Source organism: Lampetra fluviatilis, chromosome 7 (genome assembly GCF_964198595.1).
Source record: "Lampetra fluviatilis chromosome 7, kcLamFluv1.1, whole genome shotgun sequence".
Taxonomy (NCBI): domain Eukaryota; kingdom Metazoa; phylum Chordata; class Hyperoartia; order Petromyzontiformes; family Petromyzontidae; genus Lampetra; species Lampetra fluviatilis.
The window spans coordinates 7,972,255-7,989,629 of record NC_136281.1 but is presented as its reverse complement, the minus strand read 5'-3'; the positions used below and the strand labels follow the sequence as shown (position 1 = coordinate 7,989,629).

Below are 17,375 nucleotides of genomic sequence, written 5' to 3'. Positions count from 1 at the left end.
TTGCATATAGGTGTCAATGTTACGATCTTAAAATGTTGACTTGCACATTCGTCGATGCTGCAACGATATTATCCAGCAATGACATCAAGGATTAAGAGACTGTCACAGACGACGGCAACGACGCCACACCTCGTCACTGCTTTCTTATGCGAGATGCTGCAGTGTTTGCAGCAAACACTCAACTTAATGTGGGATTTACAAATGTAAAAAAATGTACACCCATCATGAAAAATGAAAGTATCATCAACAATTGAGCATGTATAATACATTCCTGCGGAGTGAGCTGGTAGGAATGTTGAGTTGCTCGGTCAATGGCCAGGGTCAACGGCGGCGTGGTGTATTCCGCAAATATGCCCGACTGTGAGGACGGGCACAAGCCGGCGTGAGTAGGTTAAACGTTGAGTTTTACAAGGGCACCACGGGGTGACCAGCCCCTCCCCACCCCTTCCACCCCCCACCCAGCCCCTCCCTGCACGACGGACACAATAATCCCCTGTGGGCTGGTGTAACCAGGAGGTTCCTACCAGTATCATCTACTAGCATTTCCTTTTCAGTCGTCCAATGCATGTTTGTTGCCGACGACTTGGGAGTATTGCACCTGCGTCTCAGCGACCGGTCATTTTTATTATTACGTAAAATATTTCAATTGATTTTTTATTCCTTATACTTAACCCTTATTTACAAAAGATGTTCACCTCCTCCCATGAATATTATATGCGTGTACCTGACTGAATATAACATTTGCAAGAGAGCTCCGGTACACTTTTGCACGCACACAGGAATCGACATCACTAAAACAAAATCAAGTATGTTTTTCATAGGTTTTGACAATGAATTTAATGCACATTGATGTGCTCTGCCATCGGGCGTGTCGATTGAATGGTTTCCTTCGACATAAAAGACTTGCATTTCGGATTGAAGTCATGCATCTGTTGCCCAAGTTTCCTCCCACACAGCAAAACCTTCCACTGATCTCGAGCAATGGAGAACACGCTGCATCAGTAAACACTCCCAGGCACCTCTACAAAATAAAAAGATACATCTAAAAGGGCATCTGTACATGTTGGCAAAGTTCCAATGGGAAGATGTGTCTGCAAAACCATGAATTGCACGAGTGGATTATAAGGAGTGGGGGGGGCATTTGCAAACGATCAACCAACCTTCATGGATTGTGGAATAATTTGAATCGGCATTTGGAAACAAGAGAAACGCTGCAATTTTGATCTTTTCTGTTTATTATACGATTTGACATAAAAATTGTTACCTTTTTTGCATGTAAATGTAATATCTATCCTGCCCCCTAACGAATCTCTTGTATTTGTATACAGCAGCATCCTTTATACATTTTTACAAGACAAATCAAACTACATTGTTTTACTGCTATAAGATGCATAGCTTTGAAAAATTACTTGGTATGTAAACCCAACAATAACTTGCAGATATTTAAATGTATCGGAATTGTTTATCGTTTGCCGTGATTTTATTATATGCCTAGTTTTACGAGCCAAGTATGCAACCGCGATGGTCTTCACATCTTCTTCTTTTTGCTGGCATGAAACTGTTCCGTCTTACTTTTCACGGATTTTATGAGCAATGAAAGGGCAGGGTCAACTCCCTTCTTTTTCTCATCAAGGCCCTTTGCTGCCAGTGCCTCCACTGCTGGAGATTGGTGCTGGAGGCTGCTTAGTTTCTCTTTTTCCAGGAGACGCCGCTTGCGTCCTTTCTCCATTAGCAGTGCCTCTGTGCCTTTAGTTTTCCGAAAACTGGAGTCCGACGGGTCGATGTTATACAAGTGCGACGTGTAGACGGCAGTGAACCTTGGATCTTCCACATCGACCTTGGGAGGGATGAGGTCAGAAGAAGTGGGAGTTAATTAAATTTAAAAGTAAACAATACAAAATTGTGACGAAAGTGGTGCAATGAGTACAAACGACAAAACTCCGACACATTTGTCAAAAACACTGCCCTAAAAAGAAGACAAAAACAGGCGACTTTATTTATTGTTGGATTTTTTAAGATAAAAATGTAAGTTAATATTCTCTGACTGCTGCAAAGTGGTAGTTATCACAACCTTAAGTTTCTATCATCCATAAGCCAAGGATCCAGGAGAATCTAAGTCCAGCAGTATCCACCCAGTGATTGTGTAAAGTAAATATCTGAATGGTGATTTAAAACAAAAATTCAAATCACATAGTGACGCCATGTTGTCAAAAGCACAAGAAAAAAAATATCTGAATCTAATATGAAACGAGACTCACCTGAAAAGTATCTTCTTCAATCACTTCCCTCTTCTTCAGCATCTTCTTCTTCTTACGCTTGCTCAGGTTTTGTTGATCAACAATGTTATCATAGTTGAAGTGTTTCTTATCCTCCTCCTCATCATCCATCATGAGCAAAGCCAGTTCAGCCTGCACATGCAGTACGCACAAATACCCAAGTATACACACGGATCAGAAATGTCAAACATAGAGCAGGCATTACACATTCCCGGAGACGCATATAAAACCCCATTTAAAGCTGCACTCTACCATTTACGTCATAACACCTGTCTTGGCTGCAAGAGTCACGCGAACCAATTACGTGCAATGTTTACAAAGTTTCAATAACCGATCCTTGAATACACAATTCGAAGTATATATTCCGACTACGAGAACGATATTTAATTTGTGCATCATTACATGCCGACTACATGCACTACACTACAACACGAAGGCTGTCTCACACCGTATCGGAGTCATGGGGGTTTGTTTTACTAAACTTCAACCACGCAGGTTCATGTGGAGTTGGTTAAGAAGTGTTCCAGAATCGATTAAAATATCACTCGTCACCGATGTTATCTGGGGTCAGGAATCAAATTCAGTTTGCCCGGTTCATTAGTGCAGTATGCAAACCACTGCCACCACAGTATGTATAACTGGTTTGTACAATATCATTATTCTGATAATATGAATGATAATTTACCATTCATAATAATACTTGACTGTTACAGAATAACTATATATCGAAACGTTTTTCAATAACTATCGCTCCTTCAAGAGGTTGCATGGGATAAAAGTCAAGCTTTAGAGAAATAATGAAAACATTGTGAATAAACAGAAGGCATGCATGAATATATTTCAGGAAATCCACACAATGTGTATGCATAGCATAACAAATCCACAAAGAATATGTTCCATACAGAGTTTTGGATTCGTTTCATGACGAGAATTCAAGTCCAAATTCCACCGGGCAGAAAATCCCACATATATGAATAAAATCAAAGACAGAAACTCATCTGAATGTACCTCCTGTTGAACTCTTTCAACAGTTTCTTCTGACGTCAATGCTTGTTCCTTTTTTCCCTTTGTCTTCTTTTTCTTTCCCTTCTTTGATGCTTCTAAAAGTTCAAAGCAGATCATGACAATAATAACCCGGTTTTCATGAAAAAAATGCTGCAAAATATAAAATTAAAGTCGAATATTTTCACCTAGGCCGATGAAATGTACTACTTCCATAAATCTACATTCAATGAGATTTACAAAACTACACATATCCTTCGAATGTAATGTGCCAAAAGTTGATTTGTGCCCACAAATTTCATGGAAAAAATGCCGGATAAATTAACATCTGAGTAGTTCACTTCGTTCAGCATTTTATTCAATTGTACTATTTTTGTTGGGAAACACTTTATCAAGTTTTTCATAATCCGTCACGCGAAGTGCATCCAGGTAAAACTAAATCATACCTGTTCCTTGGAGTTCCTCTCGATGAAATTCATCACTGAGGTCTACATCTGGAGGGAGTTCCTCATCACTCACCAAATCCTGGGTCTGGACACAATTAAATGGGGAAGCCACAATCATATCAAGAGTGATATGTCCAATCCAAACACAGTCCAATACAGCACTCTTATGCATCCTCTTGTTGTACAAGGTGTTGCTCTGCACCATTTCGCTCCACATGCTGGAAGCTTCTTCACGAACTATAATGAGCTCACGTTCTCCCTCGATTGGGAACTACTCAACTCGGTTCCTGAACACGCTCCGAGCATGTGGAGTGAAACGTCGAGCATCACGACAAACGGAAACAACCCGAGAACAGATCCAGCAATGACCGGGAAAACGTTTGCAGTCGTATACAACACAATTTTCTTTTAATGTATTTCTAAAACATGCAAATAATAATTACATCAATGCAGAGAAGTGGCAGTTAAGCATCACGTGTGGGCGAGGTAAATCATGAGTATGTGAATTACAACAAATCTAGAAATACTATAAACGTATACAAACTAGGCAGACATTATAGAGGATATAACAAATAGGAATTGTATCCAATAAAGGCCCATTGGTTTTTAAGATTTCAGAGGGACAGTTTGAAATTCAGAAGGGAAATGGACTGCTCCAAATTCTAAAGAAAGACTGCGACAGTGGATGGAACGTCATCTGAGTGTTAATTGGTAAGGAGGAAGAGAAAAACTTGAGAAGAAAAACACGGGATATGTTATTGTGTAAAGCAATGAAGAATGTTGCTGCGATTCCCTCATTCCCAGTGAAGGTGAACCACAATCCAATGAGTTCACACAACACATGGTCCAGGTAATGAATGAGCAATTCAAGGCTATAAAATTCTTAATAATTTATTGATGCAAAATAAAGGGTGTGAAAATATTCTAGCCATCGGAATAATTAGGAAAATGTATACATATTAAACTCTAGATGATGCTCGGCATCATTATGAATGTTAACCTGCACGTCCTTGTGTTTCTTCTTTTCCTCTCGTTTCTGCCTTTTCTTCTCCTTACGCTTTTCCAGATACTGCTCCCAAGGGGTCAAAGCATCCTTTCCTTCCAGCTTCTTCTTCACCATCTCTTCCGCCGTTTCCTTGAGACCTACGTTAATATGAAGAATGTTGCATATCAAAGATTAATGGATGCAAGCCGCACCAGCACCAGACGATCGGCGGCAACATTATCAAAAAGAAGTCAGGATCGCATTTTTTCCCAAAAGAATCGCACGTTATAAAAATGATTACTTGCAAAAATCAGGAAAGCTTAATAAGCATACAACACATAATACCCAAAAGTTCTAAAATATTAGCATTGATCCAAACAGCCTTAATGAACTCATTAATATGTTTACAAAGTTCAAAGAACACTGGCTCTTCTCAGAGGACTTACGTAATGTGTAAACATTGTGGCACATGCCCTGTTAATTCACACAGGCTGCAGAATTCCTTTCAAGCCTCAAAAAGTAATTTACTTACCAGCAGTGAATGACTGGTGCAGTTGATTGCTCTCTTTACAATGCACTCATTTCCAAGGCCCTGCTAACAACACCCCTAGTATATATTTTTTAGGTTTAGATGAAGGCAGCTTCCGAATATTTAACAATATCACGTGAAAAGTAGTGCGATTTTACTCCCTTGCTGGGGAAACACTATCATATCCAAACATTTAAAATTCCTAATTGCTATTAAAATGCAAACATTAACCTCATGAGACCAAAATAAATCCTGCAATAATCACGAAAGATGTAAACCTCTTGTTTTTCTATTCAAGTAAAAGTCAGAATTAGTAGGTTCCATGCAATGTTCTGAGAGCAGAAAACAGCATACCAGAAGGGTTTTAAATGGACACTTTAGTTTGCAACATTTAAGCTAACAAAATCTAGCATAAATGTTGTAGGGGGGGGGGATAGTGGTATAGTGCTTAGCACACTGCACTAAGAAACCTGGTGACTTGCGTTTGATTTCTGGCCACAGCTAATATCAGTGGCGAGCAGTATCTGAACAAGGTTCTGGGCTCCACCCCTCATTTCACCAAGCCACACTGACCAGCATGATAAAGAATGTCCTAAGATTCCCCCACGACTCTTCAAATGTGTCATTAACAAAGGACACAAGTTCTCCATTCTTGCTTTCAGCGCTAACAGTGCTCATGTGGACGCAGCCACAAAATATAAAAATGACAATGTATTAAGCAACTACCACTTGTGAAATATTGTGGGACGACCACAATAGTTTCTAAATATTTTAAAAGTCAATATTGTTCACATCAACTGCACCCCCTTGTGAACAACTGGCAATACTGCAAGCGTAAGCCAATTATCAAAATGACTTGCTGCTGTACAGGCGAAGATTCAGGTAGGAGGCCTCGAATCCAGCGGTGCATTAACAACGGCTGACGACAATGATGATGAATTGCTGGAAATGTCAGAGATTGCTCAAGTGGTGCATTTTTTTTCTAATGGATTAAAGCACAGTAGCACGTAATCAAAAAATATTCCAGAAAGGAATAATGAAATTTAATTTTCTTAATGAGGTAGCAGTAGCGCAGCGGCGAGTGCCCTGCACAATCATCCTGGAGACCCAAGTTCTATTCCTGGTCACGGCTAACTCGCACTCAAACAAACCCGATGAATGACAAAGCATGGGTTAGGACTTCATCTACCAGAGAATTGACAAAGGACTGTCAAGTTTCATAAAGTTATTAGTTCTGATAAAATATGCTTCCGTCGGTGTTAGCGCACTTAAACTTGCAAATCAGAGGTCGCCGGTTCGCTGTCCTGTTGCGGCAGTTGAATGAGCAAGTTTCTTAATTCCCCCACCTTTGTCCACTCAGCAGTAAATGGGTATAACCACGACGAGTCGATCGGCAGGTGGGGTAAATTCCAGGTAACTTCGACCTCTTCCAATAAGTCTGGCCAGCGGGGAAGAGTAGGCCAAAACATAACCTTTAGAGGAACTCTTTATTTGGAGTCCCTTCTACCAGCAGTGGCATGAGCGAGTAAATTCAGGGCTCTACCTTTACCTCCCATTACCACAAACCGTTTTTTGGGTGGTTTTACAGAGACTTGTAAAACAACCCAAAAATGCGTTAAAAGTATTTGGCGACGACATTTAAAAATTCTAAATTAAGTCTCAAAAATTGGTACGTCATAAAAGTAACATTTTACCTGGAACCCAGGTTATCTCCATCTCCATGTCCCTTTCTTCCGTTTTTTCCTCGTTAATGCCCTTAAGCAGCTCCCTGTATTTGTTAATCATTTCCTCCTCGCTAACTTTTTTATTTTTTTTCAGAGACGCAGATTCTGATCCGGATGGTTTCGCATGCAACTGCGTGACTTCCTTTTCACCGATGTCCTCTTGAGGCTCCTGAATAATATAATCTGAGGAAAAAAAACGATAAAAAAAAACATTAAGTGATTTGTCTTCCTGGAACATTCCATTTGGTATAAAAAAAATTGTACAGGAAACATGAAGGCAATTGTTGTTGCAATATATGCATTACTCCTAATAAAAACTCTTGAGCACAGAAAACTAAAAAAATGCATAGAATCTCTACCACTGTTTTGTCTCATCCAAATTCTGTCGAACCACCCCACTTGCAGGTTATAACAGCTCTCTTTCTGCTTCTCTCTCCGCACACTGCTCAACTTAGGGATTCCCTCCCATTGTCCCTTTTCCCAAGTTCTTATAATCTTGGTCAATTCAAGAAACGTATTAATTTGATTGCAATTAAATAATGCAAGCGGTTTGATGTTTTGTATCTTTGGGCATGTGCTTGGCAATTGTGATTTAAAATAACAACAGGAGTGCGTCACAATCAATACAACAGTTCTATAAACAAACAATAATTGACCACAATATTGTTGAATATTTGTTATGCAGGAAGCCCATTATCATCAGTACTGCCGTTGTTACCAATTGCCCTGTATGCAAAGCACAATGGTTTAGCAGAAAATATCTTACTTGGTTCCTCATCCTCATCATCATCCTCACTGGAGGATGCTAGGTATGCTTTAACATCCATTTCCAATATTTCGTCTTTTGTGAAATCTCTTTTCATGAGCGTTTGGACCCGTTCATGATCTGTTTCCTCCCATGTCAACTCCACCTAGACAAAAATACAATTGTGGTTTTATAACGTGCAGAGGAAGCGGATTCACATGTGTTTCAGTACTGTTTGTTTTGCTCGAGGCTGGCGAGTCTACAAAAGCATTACGGTTATTAAAAGCACTTCAATGACCTTTTCAACATTTATATGTGATAGATGAAAATCATTGTGGTTAATGTAAGCATGATTCCTTGCAAAAGGTGTCAGTTTTGTTGCCAGAAAAAAAGGGGAAAAACCCTATTAGTATATTTTGGTACTGGCAAAGGAGGTCCCATGATGTAGCTGCTCACCCCGAGTTCTCATTACTCTGGTAGTGCGTTGTCTTTGAACTGTGCGCCTTTTGGCGTCATCTGGTGGAACACAATATGAGACTAGGCTCTAAAGAAAGCTGTCTCTGGTGTGGACCAATCAGTTTCAAAGACAATGCATAAATTATCAGAGTATTGTTTTTTGTTTGCATTTGACTGCAAGTATTGTGGTTAATGTAAGCATGATTCCTTGCAAAAGGTGTCAGTTTTTTTGCCAGAAAAAAGGGGAAAACCCCTATTAGTAGATGAAAATCATATTTTACTATTAAACAAAACAAAAAAACATACTAGGTGATATTTTTGGGCAATGATCATCTTATTCAGTGATAATATTGCAAGTAAAAGTCCTCACTCAACGAGTGTTCACACAAGGCATATTTTCTAAAACGTGCTTCTTCATTAGGGAACACGTTTTATTCAACGTAGAATGTGCCGTTATAACGTGGAAAACGCACCGTTATAACGTGGAATACTTTCTTGAGCTGTGCGGCTGAGCAGTGTGATACAGTATGCGGAATGATACAGTAATGTGCCGGTGTACCCTCAAGTTCTCTGTCCTGCCATCTTAATGTGTACACATCATATCTCGCCCAACTTTATCGTTACATTATTTATGGGGAAATAGTTTTCGTTTAACGCATTTGTCATTTCACGCGGCACTTTTCAGGAACACACCGACCGCGTTAAATAAGTACTTACCGTATTTCAAGAAAATATATAAAACAAAACTTGCAACTCATAATTATTGTGATAGTTATCACCAAGAAAAGCGACAATGTGCGAAAGTAAAGCTAGGAAAGCAGTCTCGCGCTGTGAACGGTTACAAACAACGATCACACACTCCACGCTCTTGTGCAGCTGTCACCTTTGACATTCCAAGAGCAGCTGAAGTAAAGTGCTTAGGTTTGTATGACTCTGAATCCACTTCAATAGCCGAGTCCACTGGCTCATCATCAAAGGTCATGCCATCAGGTATAAACCTACAGAGCAATGGAGGGGGAAAACATCAATGACAATGATAGCTCTTCCCATGTGCTTTCGTGTTGTGAAGCATGCAGTTCGGCACAATGCCCAACATTTCGTTCCAATAGCTGGCAGCTTCTTTATAAACTGAATAGGGCACAGCTGACAATATTCCTCGATTATATTATATGCAACTGTAAAAACCTACGTAGTAATATGCATCACAATTAAACACATATGATCGTTAACACCGATTGAAAGAAGTTTACTTTGGTAAAAACTCGTTTCTCTGGTTCATGCCGCCACCCCCTGGTTACTTAGTTAATCTTTAAAATGAGCAATTCCCACTCGGGTCATGACACGTGATGCAGATAAAACAGTCAGCTTTAAATGATGGCTCACATAAACATTTAATTATAATTGAATATCAACTTGAAACGAGCACAGCATTTGCTCACTCTCAAAGGAAGCAAACGACTCGGAGGCACGAAAAACCATGGACAAGTAGAGCAACTAGGCAGAGAGTCCGCACTTCCAACAATTTCCTAGACTTTAAGTCAATTAATCAATGATAATAGGTTTTTCCCCTTTTTTATGGCAACAAAACAGGTGTTAAAAGATGTTAAAACACCAAACTGAAACCTTTTACAAGGAATCATGTCTGCATTAACCACAATGCTTGTGGCCAAAATGCAAAAAAAAACACTGATAATATATGCATTGTCCTTGAAACTGATTGGTCCGCCCCAGAGACAGCATTCTTTTGAGCCTCGTCTCAAACGGTGTTAGACCAGAGGACGCCAAAAGGCGTACAGCCCCAAAACAATGCACTATCAAAGTAATGAGAGCTCGGGGAGAGCACATACATCATGGGACCTCCTTTTCCAGTACCAACATATGATAATAGATTCCCCCCCTTTTTTCTAGCAACAAAACAGGTGCTAAGATGTTAAAACGCCCAACTGAAACCTTTCACAAGGAATTATGTCTGCATTAACCACAATGCTTGTGGTCAGAATGCAAACAAATAACACTCTGATAATATAATCAATGTTTACACTTGGGAGGAAATCAGAGCGCATGGAGAAAATTCACACGGGTTTATCTCAAGAGCTTTTAAGAAAAGCATATAATTCTAAATAAGTACTGTAAATTGAATTTAGAAATATCTCCGTTTTGAGTCTTCCATGTACATTGTGTACTCACTATTGAAACGACTGTTCAATATCTTCAAGCACTGGAAGCATGCAAGCTATCTAGACATTCTTCTCCTTCATTCCTCACTCCGATGCCAAATTTAGTTATAAACCTCTCAATACTGTTGTTTTACTACAATATACATTGAAGTCACCCATTACAGCGTCAGGGTGGGCACTGTGGGAAGAGTGGGGGAGGCCTTCCTCCAGCAGTCGATAGGTAATATCTGATCAACACGATAATTATGAAGATTTATGCTTTAGTATCTACTTACCTGAGATCAATGAAGGAAGAACTGGCTTCATATTCCATTCGATCACAACCTTCATAAATGGCATTGGCAGTTTCTGGTGAATCGCACTGAACCACAGCGTAAAAATACTTCAGTCTGTTAAACTGGTACTTTCGCAATTGTTCTTGGAAAACTCTGTAAAAAAATTTGTTTTAAAGAACGACAGTTCAATTTATAAAAAGCAACGTAAAAGTATCGTTTGAAATAATCCACAAGATGCATTTTAATTCCAGACATTTTTGAAAGAATGTGATGGATTTGTAGTTTGGTGGATTATCTACATAAAGCAATTTTCAACTCTAGCATGACTCACTAGCATTTACTTGACCTTTTATTTAAAATATTTTAATCATGTTTTAAAAAACCAGCACAAAACCAAAGTATATGGACACTGGGAGATCGGTAATCATGTAAACAATCCACAGTTAATATCCAGCCTTGACCTAGGAAAACAACAAGGGCACTTACTCATCCTTGGCATTGAGCTGGGAGTCTTGGATGTCATCTGGCAGTGTGTTATCTGCCAGCTCAGCAGGCCCATGTAGCTTCTCATGCTCCATTCGCTCCTTGCCATACTCTGACGGGTAGATCTGCCATCACAGTATGTTTTATTGATTTGATTTTATCTTATTTATCCAAAAATCCACATCTTAAAATACATATTTCAGCACCCAAATTGGAAATTGTGAGAATGCCGAGATACAATTTGCATTTATTTATGTTACACGAGTGAAAGGTGAACGTGCAGCTCTGCAATTGCTTGTGTATGCCATTGCTGGCAGAAAGGCCTCCACTAGAGGGAATTCTAGAGTTTGACTGGACATGTTGGCAAAAAAATTGCTTTATAGCTCTTCGGATTCCTTCAGTATAAAGATTATTAATTCTGTCTACTCTTCCATACTGGTCAGACATATTGGAAAAGGTAGGTGTACCCACACTTCACTCCACCACATGTGACCTTTGGATCGATTGCGGTGTATCCATGTATACTGCTAAGTTGGAAGTGGCAGGGATTGCGATTTAAGAAACATGCCCATTGTCTCGACTATGAAGAATGAATTGAACTGGTGGACTCTACATAGATTTATTTTTATAAAATGGATATGACAATTCATGTACAGATGCCCTGCTCATTTCCAATGACCCGAGTATTTTTTCTCAATAGTTGAGTGAATGTTGTGAAGTCCATGACTCCACATCTTGCAGAGTGTCAAAATGATTATAAGTATAATGAGATTTGTGGCAAATTAAATGTTTGTGGGGCTTTTAATTAATTTTAGGAATGTATAGCTTCTTTTAATTTTAGTGGAATATTTATAAATGTATCACCCCATATTATCCGTCAATTGAAAACATATGGTGTTGTCACATGGCATTCGAGTTTAAATAGATGAACAGTAACATGCTATTAAAATTACAATACAACACCAACAGGCATATATCCCATTTAATGGGTCCACTATTGACACAAAGTTTAAAAAATAACACCGCAGCTGTTTCAATAAATGTTTATTTTGCTATGTTCTTAGTGTGCACGTGCGTGGATGTTCCATAAATAAGTACGTTTAAAGAATGTACCAACAAGAATTCCAACCAAAGCTATGCAGCAAATATATTTTATCTGTGCAGTACTAACATAAGCCAGCCAAATAAAATATTTATAGGAAAGACCTGTATGTTCACATCTTGAAAGGCCCGCACACTTTGATGCTGGGGCCTTGTTTAGCCTTCTATTACATAAAGCTTTAACCCAAAATTGAATACAATTTAAAAACCATATTAAAAGCAACAAACCACATATGGGGATTAAGTTTGCTAAACTTAATATGTACATTACATAATTTCATACGAGGCTGCGTGGAATTCAAATAATGGGAAAATGGCTTCCTTGAACTTTTCAATACCTTGACAGACATGACAACACCACATTTGGGCTTGAAAGAGTCGAAGAGAACCAGCAGATCTTTGGCCTTGATTCTATCCCAGTCAATATTACAGACGGCCAAACGTCGTGTGACCTACAACACACGCAAGTGCAGACACACCAAAGGGTTTCACAAGGATGTTATTACAATATTTATGCCAATACAAATGTTAGCAGTTTTCCTAAAATTAAATGTTACAAAAGAAATGTTTCATAAAGTAAAACTAAATAGACACGTAATTATTCGATGTAGACAATTTTGCATGGACAATTAGAGCAGTATGTTGTAAATATTGACAGCAAATGCTATTTAAATTGTCTTTTAAGTCCTGGGGTTCCATGCAACAAGATGTATACATATAAAGGCCAACTATGCAGAGTACTTACATTATCTGCACGTGATGCATCTTCACCAATCTCTCCCCATGCATGTTCTACCAGCATCTCTGGTTCTTCATTTAACATCTCTTCAAAATCCTCCTCATCTGAACTTGATTCCATATTTCCAACACCGCGAGCTATGTCTGGTTCACTATCATCGTCGTCGTCGTCATCATCATCATCGTCGCCGTCATCAGCAGCAGCAGAATCCACTTGTGTACCCTTCTTCGACACGCGTGATGTCACTGCATCTTTGTCATCATTTTCTTCCGCACTACCACGATGAGATCCGGCACCCTCAAACTTTTCAGATTCGTCTTCCAATTCTGCGATGAAATATAATTAATGTTCTTAACAAATGGACATTTAAACTCAAAGCTCATTTGTATTTACAAATTAACATAGTTTACAAAAACAAGGTTACAGTTTAAAATGTACAATACACAACATAGACAACTATGTGTATTCGACAATTATTTCAACGCAACTTTATAGTTTTTTTAAGCGCTATATAGATGTATGATTAGGTAACAGTACCTGAAATGTCACCCTTTTTGTTAGATTTCACCTTCACAATGATTTTTTTGGCCTTTTCAATTGCCGACTGCGTCTGGTTTGTCTTCACATCTGCATTTCCAAAAGTGGTACTTGACAATTGTCCAGTATGCTCAGTTTTTTGGGAAGATATCAACGCCTTTTCTTTTGCTCGTTGTGTCTTCACGAGATTCTTTTTATTTTTAATAGAACTCTTTTTCTCAGATGTTTCTTCATCACCATCGTCGCTTTCAGAGTTTTCGTCTTTCGTAGTTTGTTTTGTTTTGGCTTCCTTGGTATTATCAGAATCAGAGGCATTATCATCAGAATCGGAGAGCTGGTAAAACCTTTTGAGGTCCTCCTTACTCGTGTGCTGGATGGGCCTACCACGTTTGTCCACCGTGTATTTAAGTTTAAAGCGTTTTTCATTAAACATACCCTGGAAACGTTTGTCAATTTGAATTTTTCTTTCCTTCTCTGGCATTTCCCAAAAGCGTGGGTCCCTGCTGACTTTTTTAAAGCGTGCATCTTGAGAGATTAAGTCTCCCTTCATTGGCATGTTTGCAATATTTTACTTGCAACTAAAATATCAAGTCTGGATTCTTCACTGCCGGTTTCCCTATGAAAATGCACACACACAAAAAACAATCCAGTTTTAGTTTTGTTACACATCTGACAAAATAGAGCATGATCTCATGTCACAATGTTATTTATCCTACCAGTTTTTGCAATAAAAATGAATTCATCTGCTGCAGGGCAGCAACAACGCAACTATATTTAATTAGTTGTTTGTGAAAACGCCAAAAACACAAGACTCAACTGAGGAAACAAGTAAAACGTTTCTTGGAATACTTTCATAACGTTAACTTTGTAAATGCATCACATATACAGGCCTCGTTTAAATTGAGTATGCCCAATTCATACAAGGTATCGCCTAACACATCTCCTTTGTAAGAGACCTCGGGACAAATAGTTAAGAGGCGAAGCCCTCTAGTTTATTGGTCACGCCACTACTGGCGGAAGAGCCTTCACGAGAGGGGGCTCAAGAGGGTATTTTCGCCGACTGTTCCATGCTGGACAGACGTCTCGGAAGAGGTTCGAGTACCCAGATTTTACCCCACCTATACGCGACCTTCGGATAAACTATGGACAAACACAAATTGTAAAAAGCTGTGGATCGGTTTAAAATAGCCAACCGATGCAGTGTTCACACACAATATTCCTTGGCAAAAAAAGTTATTCCAGTCCAGCAAGTAGCACGGCCCAGAGCACACATTTTGTCAAAATAGCATCTGCTAAAGCATTAATTATAACACTTTTTGTAAAAATCTGTTTTGGGAATAAGTGAAAACTATATAAAAGGTTATGATGTAATTTACATTTCTTGGCCAGAGATCGCTACGACTAATGTTTCACAACCCTCAGATGGCATGAATTTCTGCTCGAGCGAATGGACTTACAACGGTGCAGAGTTTGTGTTTCTCCCCTCTTGAGCTTCCGAAACAGTTTACTTTTTGTAAGGTACAGTACGTAACCACCTCAAGCACGATTTGTAAAAAAGCACACTCATTTGTGCAATGCCATTTTAGGATTCATACGGAGTCCCCAAATGTGTTAAAATTAACATACTTTATGTAATTTAATCGTGCATATAAATCATAGCAGTCCAACAGAGTTGTCATGATGCATGAGAGTTTAACGCAACAACCAGAAACCGAACATTTCAACATTTCCCTCAGCGAATCTAAAACTCACTAGCAATTTACCTGGGTCGTACAACTACAGCAACCAACATGCTCACTGGGTCGACGACACAATGCTTGACCGTGTCGGTCATGGGGATGATTTTGTGATCATATTTCACCGCGCGTGTTCAGGGTGGGTTAAAGGGGGGCTGATTTTGGACAGGTTCAGTTATCCATAATATAGGGGGGGGGGGGTTTGTAATCACTTGCCACCGATGATAACACTATGTAACACAATTTTTGTTCCTGGGTACTAAGTGTTATTTTTTAATTGCTTATGCCTAAAAAGTATAGAAAATGGCTATTATTCCCCACAAACTTTGCTTTTTTGACCAGGCCTTTACGTGAAAGAATGACCCAAATGCACACCACGTTTTCTCATTGAAAATAGGTACATTTCAAAACATCACTGTCCTGGTCACAAAAGCAAAGTTTGTGAGGAATAATTGCCATTTTCTGCACTTTTGATGGATAAGCAATTAGGAAATAACACTTACTACCCAGGAACAATTAATTTTTGTTAGACAGTGAAATACGTGGCCGGGAACAGAACTCGGATAGCCAAGATCCTAAACATGGAATGTAAAACGAAGGCCACACTGAAAAAGTAGGAATACTACGGGCTTTATTATGCACAAGAATGACTGTATGCTTAATACGTTACATCATTGTTCACCTCGATAAAAATATAAATATACACAGAGCGCTGTACACTCAGGCCCTTCTCAAGACGCGCAGGCACTGTACGTACAGTGCGGCAGGAACGCCGCCGACACATTGTGGGGGGGGGAAGCACGCATATAGTCGTGGACTCGTGCGTCTCGACGTGTACCTGTACGTAAAATGAACGTCGTCGTGAACACGCGGCAACGTGAACGGAGACGCAACGCGCTTCGGCAGCTGCGTTCACGTTACCTCGATCAGGACGCGGCCCTCCCCTCCACGTGCGCTCCACGTGATCCGGCGTGGCAGAGATGCCTTCCCGATTCGCGTTCGCAGATTCGCGGAATATGCAAAGTTGGTATACGACATTCGGTATTTATATATACACACAATAATTATTATAATAATAAACATTATTTAGAAGGAAAACTGCTTTTGTACCGTTACTTTACACGACACGTATAAAGTTGTTATTTAATTTAAAAACCCAACGCTTTAAGGTTGATGTTTAGAAAATATCGCTTCCCCGTCAGAGTACTGATTCGTAAATTGTAATTTCTTCTTGCCAGATTAGAGGTTTTCCCCCCTTTATGAGTAGCAATTAATATAGGCACACACAGAGACACGTGTGTGTGTGTGTCTCTCTGTCTCTGTGTCTCTCTCTGCTTGTGTGTCTATCTATGTGTCTATGTTTTGTCTCTCTCTCAAATTTAGCAATCTTTGGAAGAACGTAATCAACCAGATGCGGTGTTAATTGTTTTGTTGAACGACTCTCTGTGTTGTATTGCATTACATTTCCAAGTTTACTATGTTTGTTTTCTCATTCATTTGTACCTGATGATGGTTGATTGTGTTGCAATCGAAACGTCGTATTCTATTATTATTTTATTTTATTTCTTTCGACGTGACTTTACCGAAAGAACCAAATAATAATTCCTGCAGTCACGAAAGCTTCGAATATAGTTTGAATTAATATATATTTGAAATATCTACTAGCCACCACAACTTTTACAGCACCGTACAGCCCTTGTTGTCAATCCACTGCTGGATGAGCGCCACCTCAGCCCTGAGGGTAGTTGGGGTACACATCAGTGCCCTACCTTATTACAGAGACCTTATTGACCACCCCGTGCCCTTATAAATCTCAAGTTCGTCCTACAAAGTCCCATCACAAGGGAGAAACACAAAAAAATATATAAAAACATTGTTTGCCCGTATTGAAAAAGTTGCACGTCGTATGGATTTGAAAACTTGATTTCCCGTGAAAAGAATACGAGGTAAACCGTATGGGTTGACACCAATATACACTACACTATACACTACTATACACATACCTGTCAACCCCTGATCATTAGTTCCTTATTACACCAATTAAGACCCTATTGGTCACCCTGTGCCCTTATAAATCCCAACGTTCGTCCTACAAAGTCCCATCACAAGGGAGACACAAATAAATATATAAAATATATATTTTACTCAATTTCCTTGTACAAGA

General features: G+C 39.3%; 1 protein-coding gene across 2 annotated transcripts; it reads right to left on the bottom strand.

The window, feature by feature from the left end:
• Positions 1 to 1,136: 1,136 nt before the first annotated feature.
• Positions 1,137 to 16,208, bottom strand: ESF1 (ESF1 nucleolar pre-rRNA processing protein). Of its 2 annotated transcripts, none has more exons than XM_078858367.1 (14): positions 16,050 to 16,208; positions 13,476 to 14,091; positions 12,945 to 13,264; positions 12,538 to 12,651; positions 11,102 to 11,223; positions 10,616 to 10,768; positions 9,047 to 9,161; positions 7,729 to 7,873; positions 6,933 to 7,145; positions 4,725 to 4,867; positions 3,725 to 3,809; positions 3,285 to 3,376; positions 2,259 to 2,408; positions 1,137 to 1,837 (listed from the first exon to the last, which is right to left on the bottom strand). In XM_078858367.1, the coding sequence occupies exons 2-14, from the start codon at positions 14,029 to 14,031 to the stop codon at positions 1,529 to 1,531; spliced, it is 2,517 nt and encodes an 838-aa protein (XP_078714493.1). In that variant the 5' UTR covers positions 14,032 to 14,091; positions 16,050 to 16,208; the 3' UTR covers positions 1,137 to 1,528. The 2 variants fall into 2 exon arrangements, with proteins under 2 accessions (XP_078714493.1, XP_078714494.1); XM_078858368.1 differs by having other exon boundaries at positions 16,133 to 16,207.
• Positions 16,209 to 17,375: the final 1,167 nt, after the last annotated feature.